The 20,143-nt window shown below is 42.6% G+C and overlaps 1 protein-coding gene across 2 annotated transcripts in view; it reads right to left on the bottom strand.

The window, feature by feature from the left end:
- Positions 1–20,143, bottom strand: part of PRKAR2B (protein kinase cAMP-dependent type II regulatory subunit beta) — a 145,763-nt gene that overhangs the window by 26,136 nt on the left and 99,484 nt on the right. For both annotated transcript variants that reach the window (XM_056573617.1, XM_056573619.1), the window contains exons 3-5: positions 18,309–18,361; positions 16,904–16,987; positions 11,552–11,658 (exon numbers count right to left, since the gene is read on the bottom strand). In XM_056573617.1, the coding sequence (XP_056429592.1) occupies positions 11,552–11,658; positions 16,904–16,987; positions 18,309–18,361 (244 nt within the window). The remainder of the gene's footprint in view (positions 1–11,551; positions 11,659–16,903; positions 16,988–18,308; positions 18,362–20,143) is intronic.

Below are 20,143 nucleotides of genomic sequence, written 5' to 3'. Positions count from 1 at the left end.
TCACTACTGGTGTTCACCAGAGCCCGCCGCAAAGCGGGATGGTCTTGCTGCGGCGGTAGTGACCAGGTCGTATCCACTAGCAACGGCTCAACCTCTCTGACTGCTGAAGATAGGCGCGGTACAAGGGAGTAGACAGAAGCAAGGTCGGACGTAGCAGAAGGTCGGGGCAGGCAGCAAGAATCGTAGTCAATAAGGCAAAAGCAGGAGGTCAAGTACACAGTATGGACAAACACAGTAACGCTTTCACTAGGCTCTAAGGCAACAAGATCCGGCAAGGGAGTGCAGGGGCAGTGATCAGATATAGTCTGGGAGCAGGTGGAAGCCAATTAAGCTAATTGGGCCAGGCACCAATCATTGGTGCACTGGCCCTTTAAGTCTCAGGGAGCTGGCGCGCGCGCGCCCTAGAGAGCGGAGCCGCGCGCGCCAGCACATGACAGCAGGGGACCGGGACGGGTAAGTGACCTGGGATGCGATTCGCGAGCGGGCGCGTCCCGCTGTACGAATCGCATCCCCGACGGCCATGACAGTGCAGCGCTCCCGGTCAGCGGGACCGACCGGGGCGCTGCGGAGAGAGAGACGCCGTAAGCGCTCCGGGGAGGAGCGGGGACCCGGAGCGCTAGGCGTAACAGTACCCCCCCCCTTAGGTCTCCCCTTCTCTTTGTCCGGTAACTGCCTCCCCTGGGATGAGGACACCGGGAAAGAATGGAGGGTTTCCTCAACGGCAGGCAGTACAGCAGGAGTGGGAATGGGGAGGGAGGGCAGAGGGCGAGGCCTGGCACGGGGCAGTGTGACACCAGGACGAGGGCCATGAGGAGGCACCGAGGCTTGCCTGACTGGACTGGGAGGGGGGGAGAGGCACTTCTTATGGCAGGCAGAGTCCATAAAGACCTTAGGGAGACCGGTTACAGGGGGAACCACAGGGTCACGGCAGGGAGTACTGGGAACCGGTTTAAGGCAGTCCTTGAAACAAGAGGTACCCCAGCTCTTGATCTCCCCTGTGGACCAATGCAGGGTTGGGGAATGGTGTTGAAGCCAAGGTAGTCCAAGGAGAATTTCGGAAGTGCAATTGGAGAGGACCAAAAACTCAATTTTTTCGTGATGAGGTCCGATGCACATTAGGAGGGGCTCCGTGCGGTAACGCATGGTGCAATCCAACCTGACTCCGTTGACCGCGGAAATGTAGAGTGGCTTGACGAGACGGGTCACCGGGATGCGGAATTTATTCACCAAGGAATCCAGAATAAAATTCCCAGAGGCACCGGAGTCCAAGCAGGCCACGGCTGAGAGGGAAGAGTTGGCTGAAGGAGAAATCCGTACGGGCACCGTGAGACGTGGAGAAGCCGACTTAGCATCAAGAGACGCCACACCCACGAGAGCTGGGTGCGAGCGTGCGTTTCCCAGACGTGGAGGACGGATAGGGCAATCCACCAAGAAATGTTCGGTACTGGCACAGTACAGACAAAGATTCTCTTCCCTACGGCGATTCCTCTCTTCCTGGGTCAGGCGAGACCGATCCACTTGCATGGCCTCCTCGGCGGGAGGCCTAGGCGTAGATTGCAATGGAGACTGTGGGAGAGGTGTCCAGAGATCTAAGTCTTTTTCCTGGCGGAGCTCTTGATGCCTCTCAGAAAAACGCATGTCAATGCGAGTGGCTAGATGAATGAGTTCATGCAGGTTAGCAGGAGTTTCTCGTGCGGCCAGAACATCTTTAATGTTGCTGGATAGGCCTTTTTTAAAGGTCGCGCAGAGGGCCTCATTATTCCAGGATAGTTCAGAAGCAAGAGTACGGAATTGTATGGCGTACTCGCCAACGGAAGAATTACCCTGGACCAGGTTCAGCAGGGCAGTCTCAGCAGAAGAGGCTCGGGCAGGTTCCTCAAAGACACTTCGAATTTCCGAGAAGAAGGAGTGTACAGAGGCAGTGACGGGGTCATTGCGGTCCCAGAGCGGTGTGGCCCAAGACAGAGCCTTCCCAGACAGAAGGCTGACTACGAAAGCCACCTTAGACCTTTCAGTAGGAAACTGGTCCGACATCATCTCCAAGTGCAGGGAACATTGTGAAAGAAAGCCACGGCAAAACTTAGAGTCCCCATCAAATTTGTCCGGCAGGGACAAGCGGAGGCTAGGAGTGGCCACTCGCTGCGGAAGAGGTGCAGGAGCTGGCGGAGGAGATGGTTGTTTCTGCTGTAGCTGAGACTGAAATTGCTGTAGCTGTGACTGAAGCTGCTGTAGCTGCGACTGGAGTTGCTGTGTCATGGTGGTCAAGTACGACAGCTGGTGATCTTGTTGGGCGATCTGTCGGGCTTGCTGGGCGACCAGTGTAGTGAGGTCGGCGACAACTGGCAGAGGAACTTCAGCGGGATCCATGGCCGGATCTACTGTCACGATGCCGGCTGGCAGGAGGTGGATCCTCTGTGCCAGAGAGGGATTGGCGTGGACCGTGCTAGTGGACCGGTTCTAAGTCACTACTGGTGTTCACCAGAGCCCGCCGCAAAGCGGGATGGTCTTGCTGCGGCGGTAGTGACCAGGTCGTATCCACTAGCAACGGCTCAACCTCTCTGACTGCTGAAGATAGGCGCGGTACAAGGGAGTAGACAGAAGCAAGGTCGGACGTAGCAGAAGGTCGGGGCAGGCAGCAAGAATCGTAGTCAATAAGGCAAAAGCAGGAGGTCAAGTACACAGTATGGACAAACACAGTAACGCTTTCACTAGGCTCTAAGGCAACAAGATCCGGCAAGGGAGTGCAGGGGCAGTGATCAGATATAGTCTGGGAGCAGGTGGAAGCCAATTAAGCTAATTGGGCCAGGCACCAATCATTGGTGCACTGGCCCTTTAAGTCTCAGGGAGCTGGCGCGCGCGCGCCAGCACATGACAGCAGGGGACCGGGACGGGTAAGTGACCTGGGATGCGATTCGCGAGCGGGCGCGTCCCGCTGTGCGAATCGCATCCCCGACGGCCATGACAGTGCAGCGCTCCCGGTCAGCGGGACCGACCGGGGCGCTGCGAAGAGAGAGACGCCATAAGCGCTCCGGGGAGGAGCGGGGACCCGGAGCGCTAGGCGTAACAATACCCCTCTGTCACCCATGTACACTCCTCTATACCCCTCTGTCACCCATGTACACTCCTCTATACCCCTCTGTCACCCATGTACACTTCTCTATACCCCTCTGTCACCCATGTACACTTCTCTATACCCCTCTGTCACCCATCTACACTCCTATATACCCCTCTGTCACCCATGTACACTCCTCTATACCCCTCTGTCACCCATCTACACTCCTATATACTCCTCTACACCCCTCTGTCAACCATGTACACGCCTCTATACCCCTCTGTCACCCATCTACACTCCTCTACACCCCTATGTCACCCATGTGCACTCCTCTATACCCCTCGGTCACACATGTACACTCCTCTACACCCCTCTGTCACCCATGTACCCTCCTCTACACACCTGTCACCCATGTACACCTTTCTGCACCCCTCTGTTACCCCTTTACACCTATACGTCCCTTTATTCCTCCTCACTTCTAAAAAAAAAAGAATCTGGAGGCTGATGCTGGAAAAGTGCGGGTTTGTTTTTCAGGTGTAAGGGTAAAGAATTGTGGCTGGAAGAAATCGTCATGACGGCATGGACCAGATGGAGAAGAGAAGGAAACCACGCTGATTTTAGAAGACTTCAAATGTGAGTAGCTGTATAAAGCAGCACTGTAACCTACACTACCTACCCACCACAGATAAATTGATATTGTGCATTGCATTGCGGCTGTTTCTCCCCCCCCTTTTTTTTTTTTTTTTTTTTCTGCTCATCAACTTCGGTAGGGATTCATTGCGAAAAAGGTTGGGAAACACTGTCTTAGACAGTCTCAGACATGTCTCAAACACTCAAATAACTTGAAAGAAAAAACAGACAAAAACTAGTGGGTTTTAGCTTAGTAAATGAAGGCCAGTGTGTGTGTATGTGTGTGTGCATGTTACAGCATTACTTCCAAACGGCTAAAGATATTACCATGAAACTTGGTACACGTTACTTATATGTCAACTACAAACATAAGCTAGAAAAATTAACCCTTACCCAACCCCATTTGGGACAGCCAGGGTTTTTGTTTAAAGTCCCATGCAAGTCTATGGGAAATGTATGTTCCATAACTTCCAAATGGCTGGAGATATTTTGATGAAACTTAGTAAACATTACTTTTATGTCAAATAAAAATATATGATAGCTCAATTAACTCTAACTTACCCCCTTACGTGAAGGATGGGTTTTTTGTCTTAAACCCCATGCAAGTATATGGGACTTCCAGTACCTTACTCCACAAGCTCTGCATCTCCTGCTGAGTGCGTCATTCACCCCTCTCGCAAGCCACACCCACCATTTAATCCCTTAAGGACCAAGCCCATTTTCACCTTAAGGACCAGAGCATTTCTTGCACATCTGACTACTGTAACTTTAAGCACTAATAATTCTGGGATGCTTTCACTTATGAATTTGATTCCGAGAATTAGTTTTTTTGTGACATATTCTTCAAAATTTTCGTCGATACTTGCATCATTTCTTGGTGAAAAATTCAAAAATTTCATGAAAAGTATGAAAATGTATAATTTTCCTAAATTTGAAGCTCTCTGCTTGTAAGGAAAATAGACATACCAAATAAATGATATAGCAAATAGTAGAAACACGATCCGGCACTGCTGTATATACGGTAATTCATAAGACAGCTACAGGTGGAAATGCGAAGCAAAACCAAATATTGCGGTGCTCAATCCAAAGATTGATAGACAAATCCAAATGTGCACGAAGAAAGAATGGAGGATGGCACACCCAGATGGAAGCTTCAAATATTCTTTATTATACAAACACGGTGGCCGTGTCAGGCAGGTGAACAGACAGGAACACCGAGGGCCTCAGCGTGCAGGTAACAGCTGTGTCGTACTTCTGTACTTCATCAGACCATACCGCCACTGACTAGGCCCAGGTAAAATACCTGCATGACCTCATCAGGGGGCGGCAACTACAAGCGTAGTTAGTAGCGTCACCAAAACATATACAGTGAACTAGTGGGTTAAAACAATTTTAAAACCAAAATTTCGCTGGAAAAACTATATGCAAACCAATGAAGCATCTAAATAAATATACTTAAATCTAGTTTATCATTCAAACCTAGTTTTCCTTGAGCTTCCGTACACATAATCCAGCGTGCTTCAATTTGGAGGAGGGAAAATAAATTATATATTGATTCACATATACTTTATGTTTGTATCATAAAGTTGACATGTTTTTACTTTTGGAAGACATCAGAGGGCTTCAAAGTTCAGCAAAAAAAATTCAATTTTTCACAAAATTTTCTAAATCAAAATTTTTCAGGGACCAGTTCAGGTTTGAAGTGGATTTGAAGGGCCTTCATATTAGAAATACCCAATAAATGACCCCAATATAAAAACTGCACCCCTAAAAGTATTCAAAATGACATTCAGTAAATGTGTTAAACCTGTAGGTGTTTCACGGGAATAGCAGCAAAGTGAAAGAGAAAATTCAAAATCTTTATTTTTTACACTTGCATGCTCTTGTAGACCCAGTTTTTGAATTTTTACAAGGGGTAATAGGAGAAAAAAAATTTGTAACCCAAATTCTCTCGAATAAGAAAATACCTCATGTGGATGTAAAGTGCTCTGTGGGTGCACTAGAGGGCTCAGAAGGGAAGGAGCGACAATGGGATTTTGGAGAGTGAATTTTGCTGAAATGGTGTTTGGGGGGCATGTCACATTTGGTGCCAGATCAGCAAAAAAACAAACAAACACATGGCATACTATTTTGGAAACTACACCCCTCAAGGCACATAACAAGGGGTACAGTGAGCCTTAACACCCCACAGGTGTTTGACGACTTTTCGTTAAAATCAGAGGTGTAAATGAAAATGCCCCCCTAAATTTGTAACCCCATTTCTTCGGAGTATGGAAACACCTCATGTTAGGACATAAAATGCTCTGCGGGCAAACTACAATGCTCAGAAGAGAAGGAGTCACATTTGGCTTTTGGAAGGCAAATTTTGCTGAAATCGTTTTTGGGGGGCATGTCTCATTTAGAAAGCCCCTATGGTGACAAAAGTCGTGTAAATGAAAAAAAAAATGTTTTCACTCAAATGCAGTTTTTTCCCCAAATTTTACATTTTTACAAGGGGTAATAGGAGAAAATGTCCCCCAAAATTTGCAACCCCATTTCTTCTGAGTAAAGAAATACCACATGTGTGGACGTCAAGTGCTCTGCTGGCGCACTACAATGCTTAGAAGAGAAGGAACGCCATTGAGCTTATGGAGAGAGAATTTGTTTGGAATTGAAGTCGGGGGCCATGTACATTTACAAAGCCCCCCGTGGTGCCAGAACAGTGGACCCCTCCACTTTAATAAGGGGTGCAGAGAGCATTTACACCCCACTGGCATTTGACAGATCTTTGGAACAGTGGGCTGTCCAAATAAAAAATTACATTTTTCATTTCCAAGGACCACTGTTCCAAAAATCTGTCAGACACCTGTGGGAAGTAAATTCTCACTGCACCCCTTATTAAAGTGGAGGGTTCCACTGTTCTGGCACCTGTTTCATTTTCCCATCCAACTTTAACGAAAATTCGTCAAACACCTGTGGGGTGTTAGGGCTCACTATACCCCTTATTACATTTCGTGTGGGGTGTAGTTTCCAAAATGGGGTCACGTGTCCATAGTTCTGGCACCATGGGGCCTTTGTAAACACACGTGGCCTTCAATTCCGGACAAATTTTCTCTCCAAAAACCCAATGGCGCTCCTTCTCTTCTGAGCATTGTAGTTCGGTCGCAGAGAACTTTACATCGACATATGGGGTATGTTCTTACTTAGAAGAAATGGGGCTACAAATTTTGGGGGTCTTTTCTTTCCCTATTTACCCTTGTGAAAATGAAAAATGTAAGGTAACACCAGCATTTTAGTTAAACATTTTTTTTTCCCCATTTAACTTTAACGAAAATTCGTCAAACACCTGTGGGGTGTTAGGGCTCACTATACCCCTTGTTACGTTCCATGAGGGGTGTATTTTCCAAAATGGGGTCGCATGTGGGTATTTATTTTTTTTGCATTTATGTCAGAACCACTGTAAAATCAGCCACCCCTGTGCAAATCACCAATTTAGGCATCAAATGTACATAGTGCACTCTCACTCCTGAGCCTTGTTGTGCATCCGCAGAGCATTTTACGCCCACATATGGAGTATTTCCGTACTCAGGAGAAATTGTGTTACAAATTTTGGGGGTCTTCTTTTCCTTTTACCTCTTGTGAAAATAAAAAGTATGGGGCAACATCAGCATGTTAGTGTAAAAATTTTCATTTTTTCACACTAACAGGCTGGTGTAGACCCAAACTTTTCCTTTTTATAAGGGGTAAAAGGAGAAAAAAAAACTAAAATTTGTAGCGCAATGGCTCCCGAGTACGGAAATACCCCATATGTGGCCCTAAACTGTTTTCTTGAAATACCACAGGGCTCCGTAGTGAGAAAGCACCATGCACATTTGAGGACTACATTAGGGATTGCATAGGGGTGGGCATTAGGGATTGCATAGGGGTGGACATTGGGACACCGGTGTAGAATACCCCTAATAGGGTGCCTCCAGCTGTTGCTAAACTCCCTGGATGCCTGGACAGTCAGTGGCTGTCCAGAAATGCTGGGAGTTGTTGTTTTGCAACAGCTGAAGGCTGGAGGCAGGAAACACTGCCGTACGATACGTTTTTCATTTTTATTGGAAGGGGCAGTGTAAGGGGGTGTATATGTTGTCTTTTACACTTTATTATGTGTTAGTATAATGTAGTGTTTTTAGGGTACATTCACATAGGCGGGGGTTTACGGTGAGTTTCCCGCTAGGAGTTTGCACTGTGGCGGATTCAGCAGGCATCCCGGTCGCTGCCCGGTGAGCAGGGGGGACCGGAATTCCCACGGACGTACAGGTACGCCCTGGGTCCTTAAGTACCAGGGAGCCAGGGCGTACCTGTGCACCCTTGGTCCTTAAGTGGCTAAATCACGCCCGTTTTATTTTCTACCCTTTTTGTGCATTGGTCCAGCTTTCAAGTCATGCTAACTTCCATAAAACCATGCCTCCTTCTATTTTCACGTTACAATCTCTTCATCACAGCTCAGCCTCAGCTCTTCATCACAGCTCCGGATGGGATATGAGGTTGTGATATGAGGATTAGATATGAGGTCGGGATATAAGGATAAGATATGAGGACAGGGTATGAGAGTGGGACATGAGGACGGGATATGAGGTCGGGATGTGAGGTGGGGGATGAGGATGGGATGTGAGGAAGGGATATGAGGTGGGGATATGAGGTGGCGATATAAGGTGGGGATATAAGGTCCGGATATGAGGACTGGATATGAGGTCCGGATATGAGGACAGGATATGAAGTCGGGATTTGAGGTCAGGATATGAGGACAAGTACTTCCTTCTATGTTGCTTTTCCTCCACCACAATGATTAGGTAGGAAAAACCGGCCAACGCTGTGTACTCAGCTAGTTGTATATAAAAGTCGCCTATGGAGACTTAAAAAGTGCAAAATAAAAAAGTCTCTAAAATGTACATATCTGGTATCACCACATACGTACATGTTCAAACTACTAAGATATAATGTATATGATCCTGCATGGTAAATGCCATAAACGTAAAAAAATACGAAACACCAAAAATACAGATTTATTTTATTTTATCATATATCAGAAAAAAGGTAATAAAAAGCGATCAGAAAGTCTCATCAACACAAAAATGGTACCGATAAAAACTACAGATTATGAAAAATAGAAAAATGTTATAGGGGTCAAAAAAGGACAATTTTATGCATACCAATTTTGCAATTTATTTTTAAATAGTACAATAGAAAAACTATATAAATTAGGTATTGTTTTAATTGCACTGACCTGCAGAATAAACATTATGGATAATTTTTACCATAAAGTGCACTGCGTAAGAACAAAACCCCCCCAAACGTTGCAAAAGTGCAGTTTTCTTATACATTTCTGCCCACAAATAATAATATTTTGGCTTTGCAGTACATTTTTTGTTAAAACTATAAAGTTTTTATTACAAAGTACAAATGTTCTCGCAAAAAACAAGCTCTCGTATGGGTCTGTATGTGCAAATTTTTTTAAGAGTTATGGATTTTAAATGGAGAGGAGGAAAAAAAATGAAAAAGGTGTACTCTGGTAAACTGGTGCCAGAAACTTAAACAGATTTGTAAATTACTTATATTTAAAAATCTTAATGCTTCCAGTACTTTCAGCTGCTGTATACTACAGGGAAAGTTGTGTAGTTCTTTCAAGTCTGACAACAGTGCTCTCTGCTGACACCTCTGTCCGTGTCAGGAACTGTCCAGAGCAGGAAAGATTTGCTATGGGGATTTGCTTCTTCTCTGGACAGTTCCTGACATGGACAGAAGTGGAAGCAGAGAGCATTGTGGTCAGCCAGTAAAGAACTACCCAACTTCCTCTGAAGCATACAGCAGCTGAAAAGTACTTGAAGGATTAAGATTTTTAAATAGAAGTAATTTACACACCTGTTTAACTTTCTGGCACCAGTGGATTTGAAAACATTTGTTTTCCACCAGTGTACCCCTTAAAGGGATTAAAGCAACATATGGCTCTTTGGCCGATAGCAACCAATGTTTTTCTGGTGCTTTACACACCTTTAGTTACATTTGTGTGAGGCCACTGAAACGCCTTGGTTGCTACTAGTGAAAGAGCAGTATGTTATTTTAATGGGCCAAAAGTATAGTTTAAAGATTTTACATTACATTAGTTTTTCCTTGTTTTTAAGTCATTATATGATTACATAACGAAAGTTACAGTAGTAAAATGGAATGAAACAGTGCTGCAGAACTAGAGATGATGAGTGTGCAAACAAACCTGGAGTCCTTCATTAATGATAAAATTAAAGGTTGAGATTTATCAATCTGCTCTCTAGAGGCAGACTGTAAAAAGTCACAAAATTTCTGGGGTGTGACTTTGCATGAAAGAGCTTAAATATTGAAAAAATCGCCTGGCATCAGGCGCTCGGGGATCCAAAGAGATCTCACAACCAGTTCATGGAGGTGGATAGGGATTCAAGCTTTATTAGTATACAACAACGCGTTTCGGGGTTAGCATACCCCTTCTTCAGATTGACAGATTTGTCAATCTGTCAATCTGAAGAAGGGGTATGCTAACCCCGAAACGCGTTGTTGTATACTAATAAAGCTTGAATCCCTATCCACCTCCATGAACTGGTTGTGAGATCTCTTTGGATCCCCGAGCGCCTGATGCCAGGTCGATTTTTTCAATATTTAAGCTCACCCACAGGATCCCCTCATTGGATCTATCCTGAAGACCTGTAGGCTTGCACGGAATCCTTCATTACCTCAGACTGAGGTTACATGCGTATTATTATACGCTCCAGGTGAGCGGCCATTCATTAGACCCCTTACGTTTCCCCACTTACGTGGGCCTCTGTATAAATTCTTAGGGTAATGCACTAGGCGCCTCTTTGGGCCTTCTTTCTTTTTTTCTATTTATTTACAGTTTGCATGAAAGAGGCGTGGCTTTCAAGCACACATCACAATTTAAGCGTGCTTGCAGATGAAAATAGAAGAAGAAATTTACACCATCTGCAAGATGGCTCAGATTTCTGCACTTGGCTCATGTGCAGCCTCAAATCCACTTCAAAAAATGAGAGGGGTGTCTCTCAGTGAATCAAGCGCAGTGAACAGGTAGAGTTTTACATTAGACCGATGTATGAAAACACCTGTCTTAAAAAAATCTCCCCCATAATCATACAATCTTCGTTTTTTTTTTTTACACAATGTTAAGAATATAATTTTGACCTCTCAGATGGTTTCTGTAGTTTATTATCTGTATGAAATAGCACAGACTGCTGTGAGTACTGCATTAACCCCAATGTATACCAATGGATACTTACAGGGATACTTCCCTGGAAAAAACAATTTTTTTATTCAACTTGTGCCAGACAGTTAAACAGATTTGTAAATTACTTCTATTAAAAAATCTTAATCCTTCCAGTACTGCTGTTATGATCCATAGGAAGTTATTTTCTTCTTGAATTTCCTTTCTGCCTGACCACAGTGCTCTCTGCTGACATCTCTGTCCATTTTAGGAACTGTCAGGAGGAGAGGTTTTCTATGGGAATTTGTTCCTACTCTGGACAGTTCCTGACATGGAAAGAGGTGTCAGCAGAGAGCACTGTGGTCAGACAGAAAAGAAATTCAAACAGAAAATAACTTATTGTGGATCATAACAGTAGCTGATAAATACTGGAAGGATTAAGATTTTTTATTAGAAGTAATTTACAAATCTGTTTAACTTTCTGGCACCAGTTGATTTAAACAATTTTTTTTCCAGTGGAGTACTCCTTTAACAATTTAGTGTGAAAAGAGGCAAAGACACATGATACTTTTCTTCTTTTCTCTACTGCAGGTATGCTTGGCTTGACAGCATCTTCAGTATTAATACTTTAATCCTTTCCTGAAGTGTTAAGAACTCTGTACCTTTCAATAACATAAAAGTTGTCCCCGTCATCACCTTGATCAATTATGTGATCTCCACATTTGAGCAGCTTTTCAAACATTGCATCCAATACTTGAGACATCTGTTCCTGAAAATAGATAACCACAAATTAAAATCCTGAACAAAATGACAGAAGTCATTAAACACATAATTTGATCATAAATTGCTCTTCGGGACTATATTAGGATTATGCTCGAAAATAGTGATTACAATACAAAATAGTGATTAAAATGAATCAAATATGGTGAGAAACTATTCCATATTTATACTAGTCCACATTATATCAGCAATAATCAGCCATATGAATAGCCTAGTGACAAAAATGTCATGATGTCTATCACTACAACATTAATTTGATATTTATAGCTATATCAAATAATGACCGATGTAGCCATGGGTTTATCTACACCACTATACAAAATTATACAAGTTGCCATCAGGTGGCTACTTCTTTCTCCTAGATTCAAAGCGTTTCCCGCTGTTGGGTTAATCAGGAATCATGTTAGAACAGCATTTGTTTAATGTGGAATGCTCCTGATGTAGCCTGTGAGACATGACACTGATGTCGGCCATGTATCCCTATGCTGCCTGAGCTACTCTTATATATCATGCTAAATCTTTCATAATGACGTCAGTCTGGCATCGCACATGACCTTAGGGGCGGGTGTGATATGCAGAGTCAAGGGAGCAGTGACGCACTATTACACGTCTAGTTTTCGTATATCTGTTGTCTGGCAACCTCGGTGGCTTGCGCATCTCACATGCACAATTTAGTCACAAGGTGTATATTAGCTTAACCCTGCAAGGTACTAACAACGATCCTATATCTATGGTTTATTAGAGTTCTATATACCCTCGCTTCTCCTCTTCACTATTTTCTTTCCTTTCATTGGCACAATATCTCCAGTCTAAAATTGTTCAATTTTCTATGTAAGCCTTACTATATAGAACGAGTTTAAGTATACAGTTACAATCAAATGCATTTGCTGGCAGTATATGCCGTAATGTCTTCCCATTGAATAGTGTATGATATAACAACGTGATGGTGCTGCTTGGGCAAAGCACGATTATTACCAATACTAATTTCATGTGATGAACTCTAATAAACAATAGATATAGGATTGCTGTTAGTACCTTGCAGGGTTAAGCTACAATACACCTTGTGACTATAGTGTGCATGTGTTACACGCAAGCCACTGAGGTTGCCAGACAACAGATACGAAAACGAGATGTGTAGTAGTGCGTCACTGCTCCCATGACTCTGCATATCACGCCCGCCTCTAACAGGTCAGCTGATACACTGGTCAGGTGAGATGCCAGACTGACGTCATCATGAAAAATTTAGCATGATATATAAGAGTAGCTCCGACAGCATAGGGATACATGGCCGACATCAGTGTCATGTCTCACAGGCTACATCAGGAGCATTCCACATTAAACAAATGCTGTTCTAACATGATTCCTGATGAACCCAACAGCGGGAAACACTTTGAATCTAGGAGAAAGAAGTAGCCACCTGATGGCAACTTGTATAGACGAATAAAGAAAGTTTGGGGCCACAGGTTTTCTTTATCAATGTTGCACCTGTTATGTATGCTGAACTGTTTGAACATTACCTATGTAATTGGCACACCACTGTGGAGAAGTGCAATATATATCTTCTGTGGAATAACCTATATGTGCAATTAGTATCATTCATTGTGCAATAAGACTGTGAGCTCTTGGATAAAACAAACGGATATACCAGGACATTGTATATAGGAGCAGCACTTCTTTGCCAGTCTATGAGATATATGTCATTGACTTATTTATGCAGCTACGCCTGGAATCTATCTGGCTTTATGCACTTGATGTTGTGCCCTATATCATAAGTTCCTTGAGGACATATGTGCAATAGGAACAAGTGCTTGAACCGGTGTGATGCAATGGAGGCATATGGACACTAACCAATTAAGACTGTCTTATGGTCATTAAATATAGACAGCAATAGGCCTCTGGGATACTCCCATTTTTGATGAATACTGTAATGGGACATTTATCCACATCGATGACAAGAGATATATATTAAAGTGAATTGAGTCCCGCACTGTGTAATAATATATTGCTCACTAATTGCCTAATATAGTGAGTACACTAGGATGGTGGCCTATGTGTATGGTGATTGAATTTGTATTATAAAGAGGCGTAGTCATTGGTCAACAGGGTCCACGCCGTCCCCAATTTACAATTTAATCATCCAGCATAATTCACATGTAGTCAAAGCAACTATTGGCGCCTGGGTGCTTAGACGTGTCCCCGCTCTCCGCCGGGTGCCGGAAGTGTCCGGACACTCTCACCTGGTACGGTGAGATGTGGCGTCTGTCCAACAGATGCCACATCTCACCGTACCAGGTGAGTGTGTCCGGACACTTCCGGCACCCAGCGGAGAGCGGGGACGGGTCTAAGCACTCTGCTTACAACCAAACGTGGAGATCACGGAGGCAGATTGCTACAGACCGCAATTGTATACCACATGTGACTGTTAGGGAAAGCCTTCACTCTTTCTCCCTACAGGTTATCAAGTTGCACAAGCTCTGAATGAGCAAACACCGTAGGGATAGAATACTTTTTTCTTACAGGCACCCAAGTCACTTCATGGTATTTCATTATCTATTATGATAGCGGTCTTAATGTAAAGGTATGATTTAATTTTAGCTGATTTTGTGGAGCTAGAATGGATGTTCTAGTCCTCTAGCTAATTGTTAACTTGATCACTACCTATACCTCCTGAGGACACCTGCTCAGTACCAGCAGGTAGAAACGCATTGTGGTTTAATACTGTGGTCACCCTATGGTGTGTTTGAGCCACCTAGGGTGATTGGTCACACTGGACTGGCTGGGCCCTGCAGAGGCCAGTGTAGACCAATGATACTAGTGATCTACAATAATCATATATACATCACTTAAACACTGTTATATATACTATAATTTTTAATCAATTAAAAGTTAAGTTTTATATGCACATCCCAGGCACCAATAGTTGCTTTGACTACATGAGACTTAATTTGTACTCTTTTTTCATTTATTTCACAATTTGCAGTATTAAAAGTAGGGATCGACCGATATCGATTTTTTAGGGCTGATACCGATAATCTGCGGAGGTTAAGGCCAATAGCCTTTACCGATATTCCGGTATAAGTTATCGGCTATTTATCCAAACCCGCCCACCCAAACATAACCCCCCCCCGGCGACGCCGCTGCAGATCATTCAGGGCATTATCGGATTATCGGCAAGGTAATTGCCAATACCAATAACGTCCAAAATTTTGAATATCGGCCGATAATATCGGCCAAACCGATAATCGGTTGATCCCTAATTAAAAGTTAAGTTTTACATGTGTGTGTGTGTGTATATATATATATATATATATATATATATATATATACATATAAAATTTATATATTTATATGAATACTGTATATACATACAAACAAACACACACACACACACCATTCCTGCCACCAGTAGAGTGAAGAGTTCTGCAACCTAGGCAGCGAGTGGTCAACAAGGGGAAGAAAGAAACAGGAATACCTATTGTTTAAATCAAGTTTTTTAATGTTAACCATATTTTTAAGAATTTTTGGTGATTTTACTCAATTTTTACTATCAATATTTTATAATGATCTTGCAGTTTCCATTCTGGCCACTAGGCCTAAAACATAGCTGATAATTCCTGTTCTGTGCAGAAAGTTTCACAGTAATGCCTTTATACTGAGCACAGACAGGAGTACAGTGAAAAGTGAAACCAGTATATAGATAACACTGGATCAACCACCAGTCACAGCACAGATCAGAATCCCCCTCCCTATAGAATGACCTCTGAAATGGTCACAGAGAATGTATAGTAGAGTCTCCACATCATCCTAATAGGACAGGTCCTGTCTATTGTCTATAGTCCATGGGTCCTGCTGTAAACCACTAAATGGTGTTAAAACAGCTCAGGCTAGATGCAGATCCAAAGCCTGCTTTTCCTAATTTCTTATTAAAACAATTCTCTTTTGTGTTCCTGTTCTGACTCAGTGTGTCATCAGTGCATTGTATTGTTTCAAATTACTATTCACATATATACACTGTAGGATCTGTGCATGTGGGGGTGTGCATGGCAATTACAATTCATTGGTTTAAAAGTCCAAACCTGGTTTTATTTAGTCCAAAATAAAAGTATCATTTGAACTGTTCAGGTACTTTTCAACATTTATCACATGCAGCAAAACTGAAAATAAATACCTGATTTGTGAGTACATCTACTGCCCTCTACTGGCCATGGCCCAGTCTACCCAACAAAGCTGACAAGTAAAAGCTGCAGTAAATCGCACATTTTATTGTATCTGCTTTAGAGGCCAGTTTGAAAACCAGAATATTACATTGTTTGTACATTATTGGTTACATGAAAAAATAAAAAAGGATTGAAACAATATATTTATAATTTTTTTTAGATTTAAAAAATATATTTTCGACATTCATAGCTGCGCAGGGGAACCTAACATGAGTTACTGCTATCATATACAAACATTTTCAACATTTCCTTTCCACCTACTTACAGAAACACCCTCTGACTGTCAGACACAAATGGGAAACAGATGTGGAACCCCTGTCGGATAAGCAACTGTCTGTGATTCTGGAGCTCACCCCTATGCTGTTGTTGGGAGAAACCCAAAGTGTTAGGGGCAGCGCTCCGGCCATCCATCCTAGCCGTGACATACTAACCCCAGTACCTCTGGGACCCTATCCTTTTTTCTCCCTGTGGTGATCCTTTTTAATATTTGTCTTTTTGATTTACTAATAAAAGTGGTTGTACATTTTTTATGTTATAATAAAATTTATATACGTTTATACACATAGTTACCCCACAATGTGTGACTCTCTGTAGGCTGTAGTAGTTTGTGCATTGGACAGTATTCATACTGTGTGGACGCTTAGTTTTGGCTTAATTTTTTAAGTTACCCTATATATGTCTATGTGCCACCATACTCTATCAGGGTTGTATGTACAAAGCTATCTTCCTGTAGAAGCAATATTTTTAGGTGGGAACACCACCAAACATAACGCATTTCAAGGAGAATAAAATAAAAAAATATTTATTTCGGTTTTGAACAAATGCTACTTCAATACTGTATGTCTGGTGGAAAAAAAAAACATCTTAGCCTCTCACCTTATTCTGACCGCTCAACAGTATGATAGCTTTTTATTCCTTCAGTGTTTGCTGTCCTCACAAAACACATTTTATTAAAAGTTATATCACAGAAAGACACATACATGTCTTGTTTATTAAGTTGAGAGTAAATATACTTACTTGATCTAAGTTCTTGAACAGGAGGATGTCTTTGCAAGCTTCTTGCAATCTGTATCGCTGTTCATCTGTTTTGGGGTTAATAATCTAAATTAACAGAAAAATATATTAAGATCAATATGTTGTGACAAAGTAGTTAGATTAAAGTGATGAAATTGCACCATTAAAACTCCCTACTCGGACACTGAATTGCATGTTTGTGTTGCTTGTTTTCTATTTAAAGGGGTACTCCGGTGGAAAACAAATGTTTTCAAATCAACTGGTGCCAGAAAGTTAAACAGATTTGTACATTACTTCTATTAATAAATCTTAGTCTTTCCAGTTGCTGTATGCTCACAGGAAGTTGTTTTTCTTTCTGGAGTTCTTTTCAGTCTGACCACGGTGTTCTCTGCTGACACCTCTGTCCATGTCAGGAAGCATCCAGAGTATAAGAAAATTCCCATAGCAAACCTGTCCTGCTCTGGACAGTTCCTGATACGGACAGAGGTGTCAGCAGAGAGCATTGTGGTCAGTCAGAAAAGAACTCCAGAAAGAAATACAACTTCCTGTGGAGCATACAGCAGCTGATAAGTACTGGAAGGATTAAGATTTTTTAATAGAAGTAATTTACTAATCTGTTTAACTTTCTGGCACCAGTTCATTTGAATAAAATAAAAATAAAAAACAGTTTTTCACTGGAGTACCGCTTCAATATGTAATATTTTTACATCTTCAATACCAATTTATCCATTAGCTACCCTCCAAATCCCTGCTCACTAAATATAGACAAAACTAATAAAAGAAGTCCTACATTTGAAAAATGATCTCAAATCTTTATTAAACACATAAAAAATAATAATAACAGGACATACATAAAGTTAAAAACAAATAAAAATGAAAGCTCCATACAAGCTCTCTACAGCCGGGGGGGTGGGGGGGTTGGTACATGGCCCACCCCTAGGCACCTGTCCCGCAGATGACAAATACAGACATCCCACTAGACCCCACGCTTTCTGTCGCCCACTGGCGGGGGAAAACTAATTTCTGCCTATCTATATTTGTTCTGGGTTATTTGACACATAGACATTAAAAGCTATGGACACCTGTAAATGCATTTTTTATTCTTGCTTTGTACTTATTATAGCACAAAAACACTTTTCCTTAGGTCTTTATAAAAAAAAATGTTTTTTTATTAGCCCTTCTTTACTCTCCCCAAGAAGCGTATAGGCTGATTTCTTGCCACAGAGTTGACTATTAATCAGGTAAAAAAAAAATCACAGGAAAGATAAGCAAAGGACTAAAGGGATACTCTTAAATCTAGCTTTACTGATGGACTTCACTAAAAACAGGACACAACAGGCAGCTGTAGAACAGAGGTAAACTATGCAATAAATAATCTTTAAGAAAAATAAACTGGTTTGGATCTTACCCTATTTTCTGTTTCATCATCTTCTTCATCTGGATTATATGCTTCTGCACACACTAAAATAAATAAAAAATGGATTAGGCATAAGTCCTTGGTCAATATTTTCTATGATGTCAGGCACTAGCTGTTTAAAAAAATTGCTCAGTGGCTCTGGAATATTCTCCCAGACGGTCACTGTGTGCACGGGCGTTGCCTAAATCCGCACTAGGACCACACAGATATGCGCCATTCCCATTGACAGAAATCCAATCCAAACGTCCATACTTTCAGTGCAGTCCAGAGTTTTAATTTCTGCAGAGGAAATTCTCCAGAATGGATGGTGCAGCAGAATCCTATTGAAAACATTAGGCTGCTACAATAGAACCTGCTTAACTAGAATTCTGTAGTGTGACTGGGTCTTTACCCAGGATATATTAAAAGTCAGCACAGGGTATATAAAAAAGACAGCCCATTTAGTCGATATTCAATCACTGGTCTGATGAGTACACATGGGTTCACATGTATCATGACAAGTGGCATTCTTCACAACATGGGTTTATTGGCTGCATTTCATCATTTTAAAAAGTATAGTATTTGACAGATCTACGTTTAATGTTATTGGTGTTATTTATTTCCGTCTGTGCCAGAAGTTCTTTAGTTTTGATGGCCAATACTACCTACGGGTTGAGGGTGCACTTATGGGATTAAAAATTTTACCAACCCTAGTGAATTAATACATGTTACGGTGTGAGATGATTTAATTTATAGTGTGCAACCTCCATTTTCTGTGAAATGATATAATGGTATGGACACTATATTTAAATGAAAAGAAAAAAAAAGAAGACCGAAAGGCAGTGCCTTGTGAATTGCCCTAGGTGCTTTCAAGACCCTGGCTGAGGTCAACAGAGTACAGACACAGCAGACTGGGTCCAAGATGGCCTCTTACATCAAAAAGGTAAAATTGAGCCAAATGCCCCTATAAAGGGGTACAGTTTCACAGACGTAACATAGTGAGCTGCTAAAGCCTTCAAGGTCACAGGAAACAGAATAAACAGTCCTGTTGGGATCAGCAGTGGGAAGGAGAAAAAAGCAGCTTGATCCAGAGAAAAAATTCAGAATACTCCAAAAGTACCAGTGGTGCTTCTTTATTTACTAAAATTTGCAAGTGTATTCTGGAGCAAGCAGCTCCTGAATGTGTGTGAGGTAGTTTTTTTTCTCCTTCCCACTGCTGGACACTATATTGAGGAGTTCCTAGCTGGGATGGTGATGTTATGTCCATACCATTGTTCATGGAATAAAATAAATACAATGTACCGTTTTTTCCAACGTATAAGACGCTTTTTAACCCTGTCAAAAGTCGGGGGTCATCTTATATGCTGGGTGCTGCAGTTGGCCGGGACTCCCGGGGTATGGATTTATCTCGGCATCCCAGCCTAAATTAACTTCCCCCGTCACATTGGGGACATCCCTGTGTCACGAAAGATCTTTTCGGGACACAAGGATGTCCCGGTTACCTTTCTGCTGCCCTGCGTTAACTTTAAAACACAGGGGCCCGCCGGAAGGTAGTGCACGCACGGACGTCACTGACGTAAATTAAGTCTTTGGGGCATGGGCCGGAGCTAAGGGCACCCCTACGTCATCTTCGGCAGGGCGGGCGCTCCGCCCAGCTCATCCCTATGCATCACCTCCCCTCCCTGCTCTTGCAGCAGGTTTACTCTACGGCGCATGCTCCACTTCACCCAGGAAATGGCCCATGCGCGGTAGAGTAAATCTTCCACGCGAGCAGGGAGCTGATGCATAGGGATGAGCTGGGCAGAGCGCCCAGCCAGAGAAGACGTAGGGGTGCACAGAGCTCCGGC

This window comes from Hyla sarda, chromosome 4 (assembly GCF_029499605.1).
Source record: "Hyla sarda isolate aHylSar1 chromosome 4, aHylSar1.hap1, whole genome shotgun sequence".
Classification (NCBI taxonomy): Eukaryota; Metazoa; Chordata; class Amphibia; order Anura; family Hylidae; genus Hyla; species Hyla sarda.
Note: the sequence above shows the minus strand (reverse complement) of the source record. Positions and strands in the feature narration are given on the sequence as shown.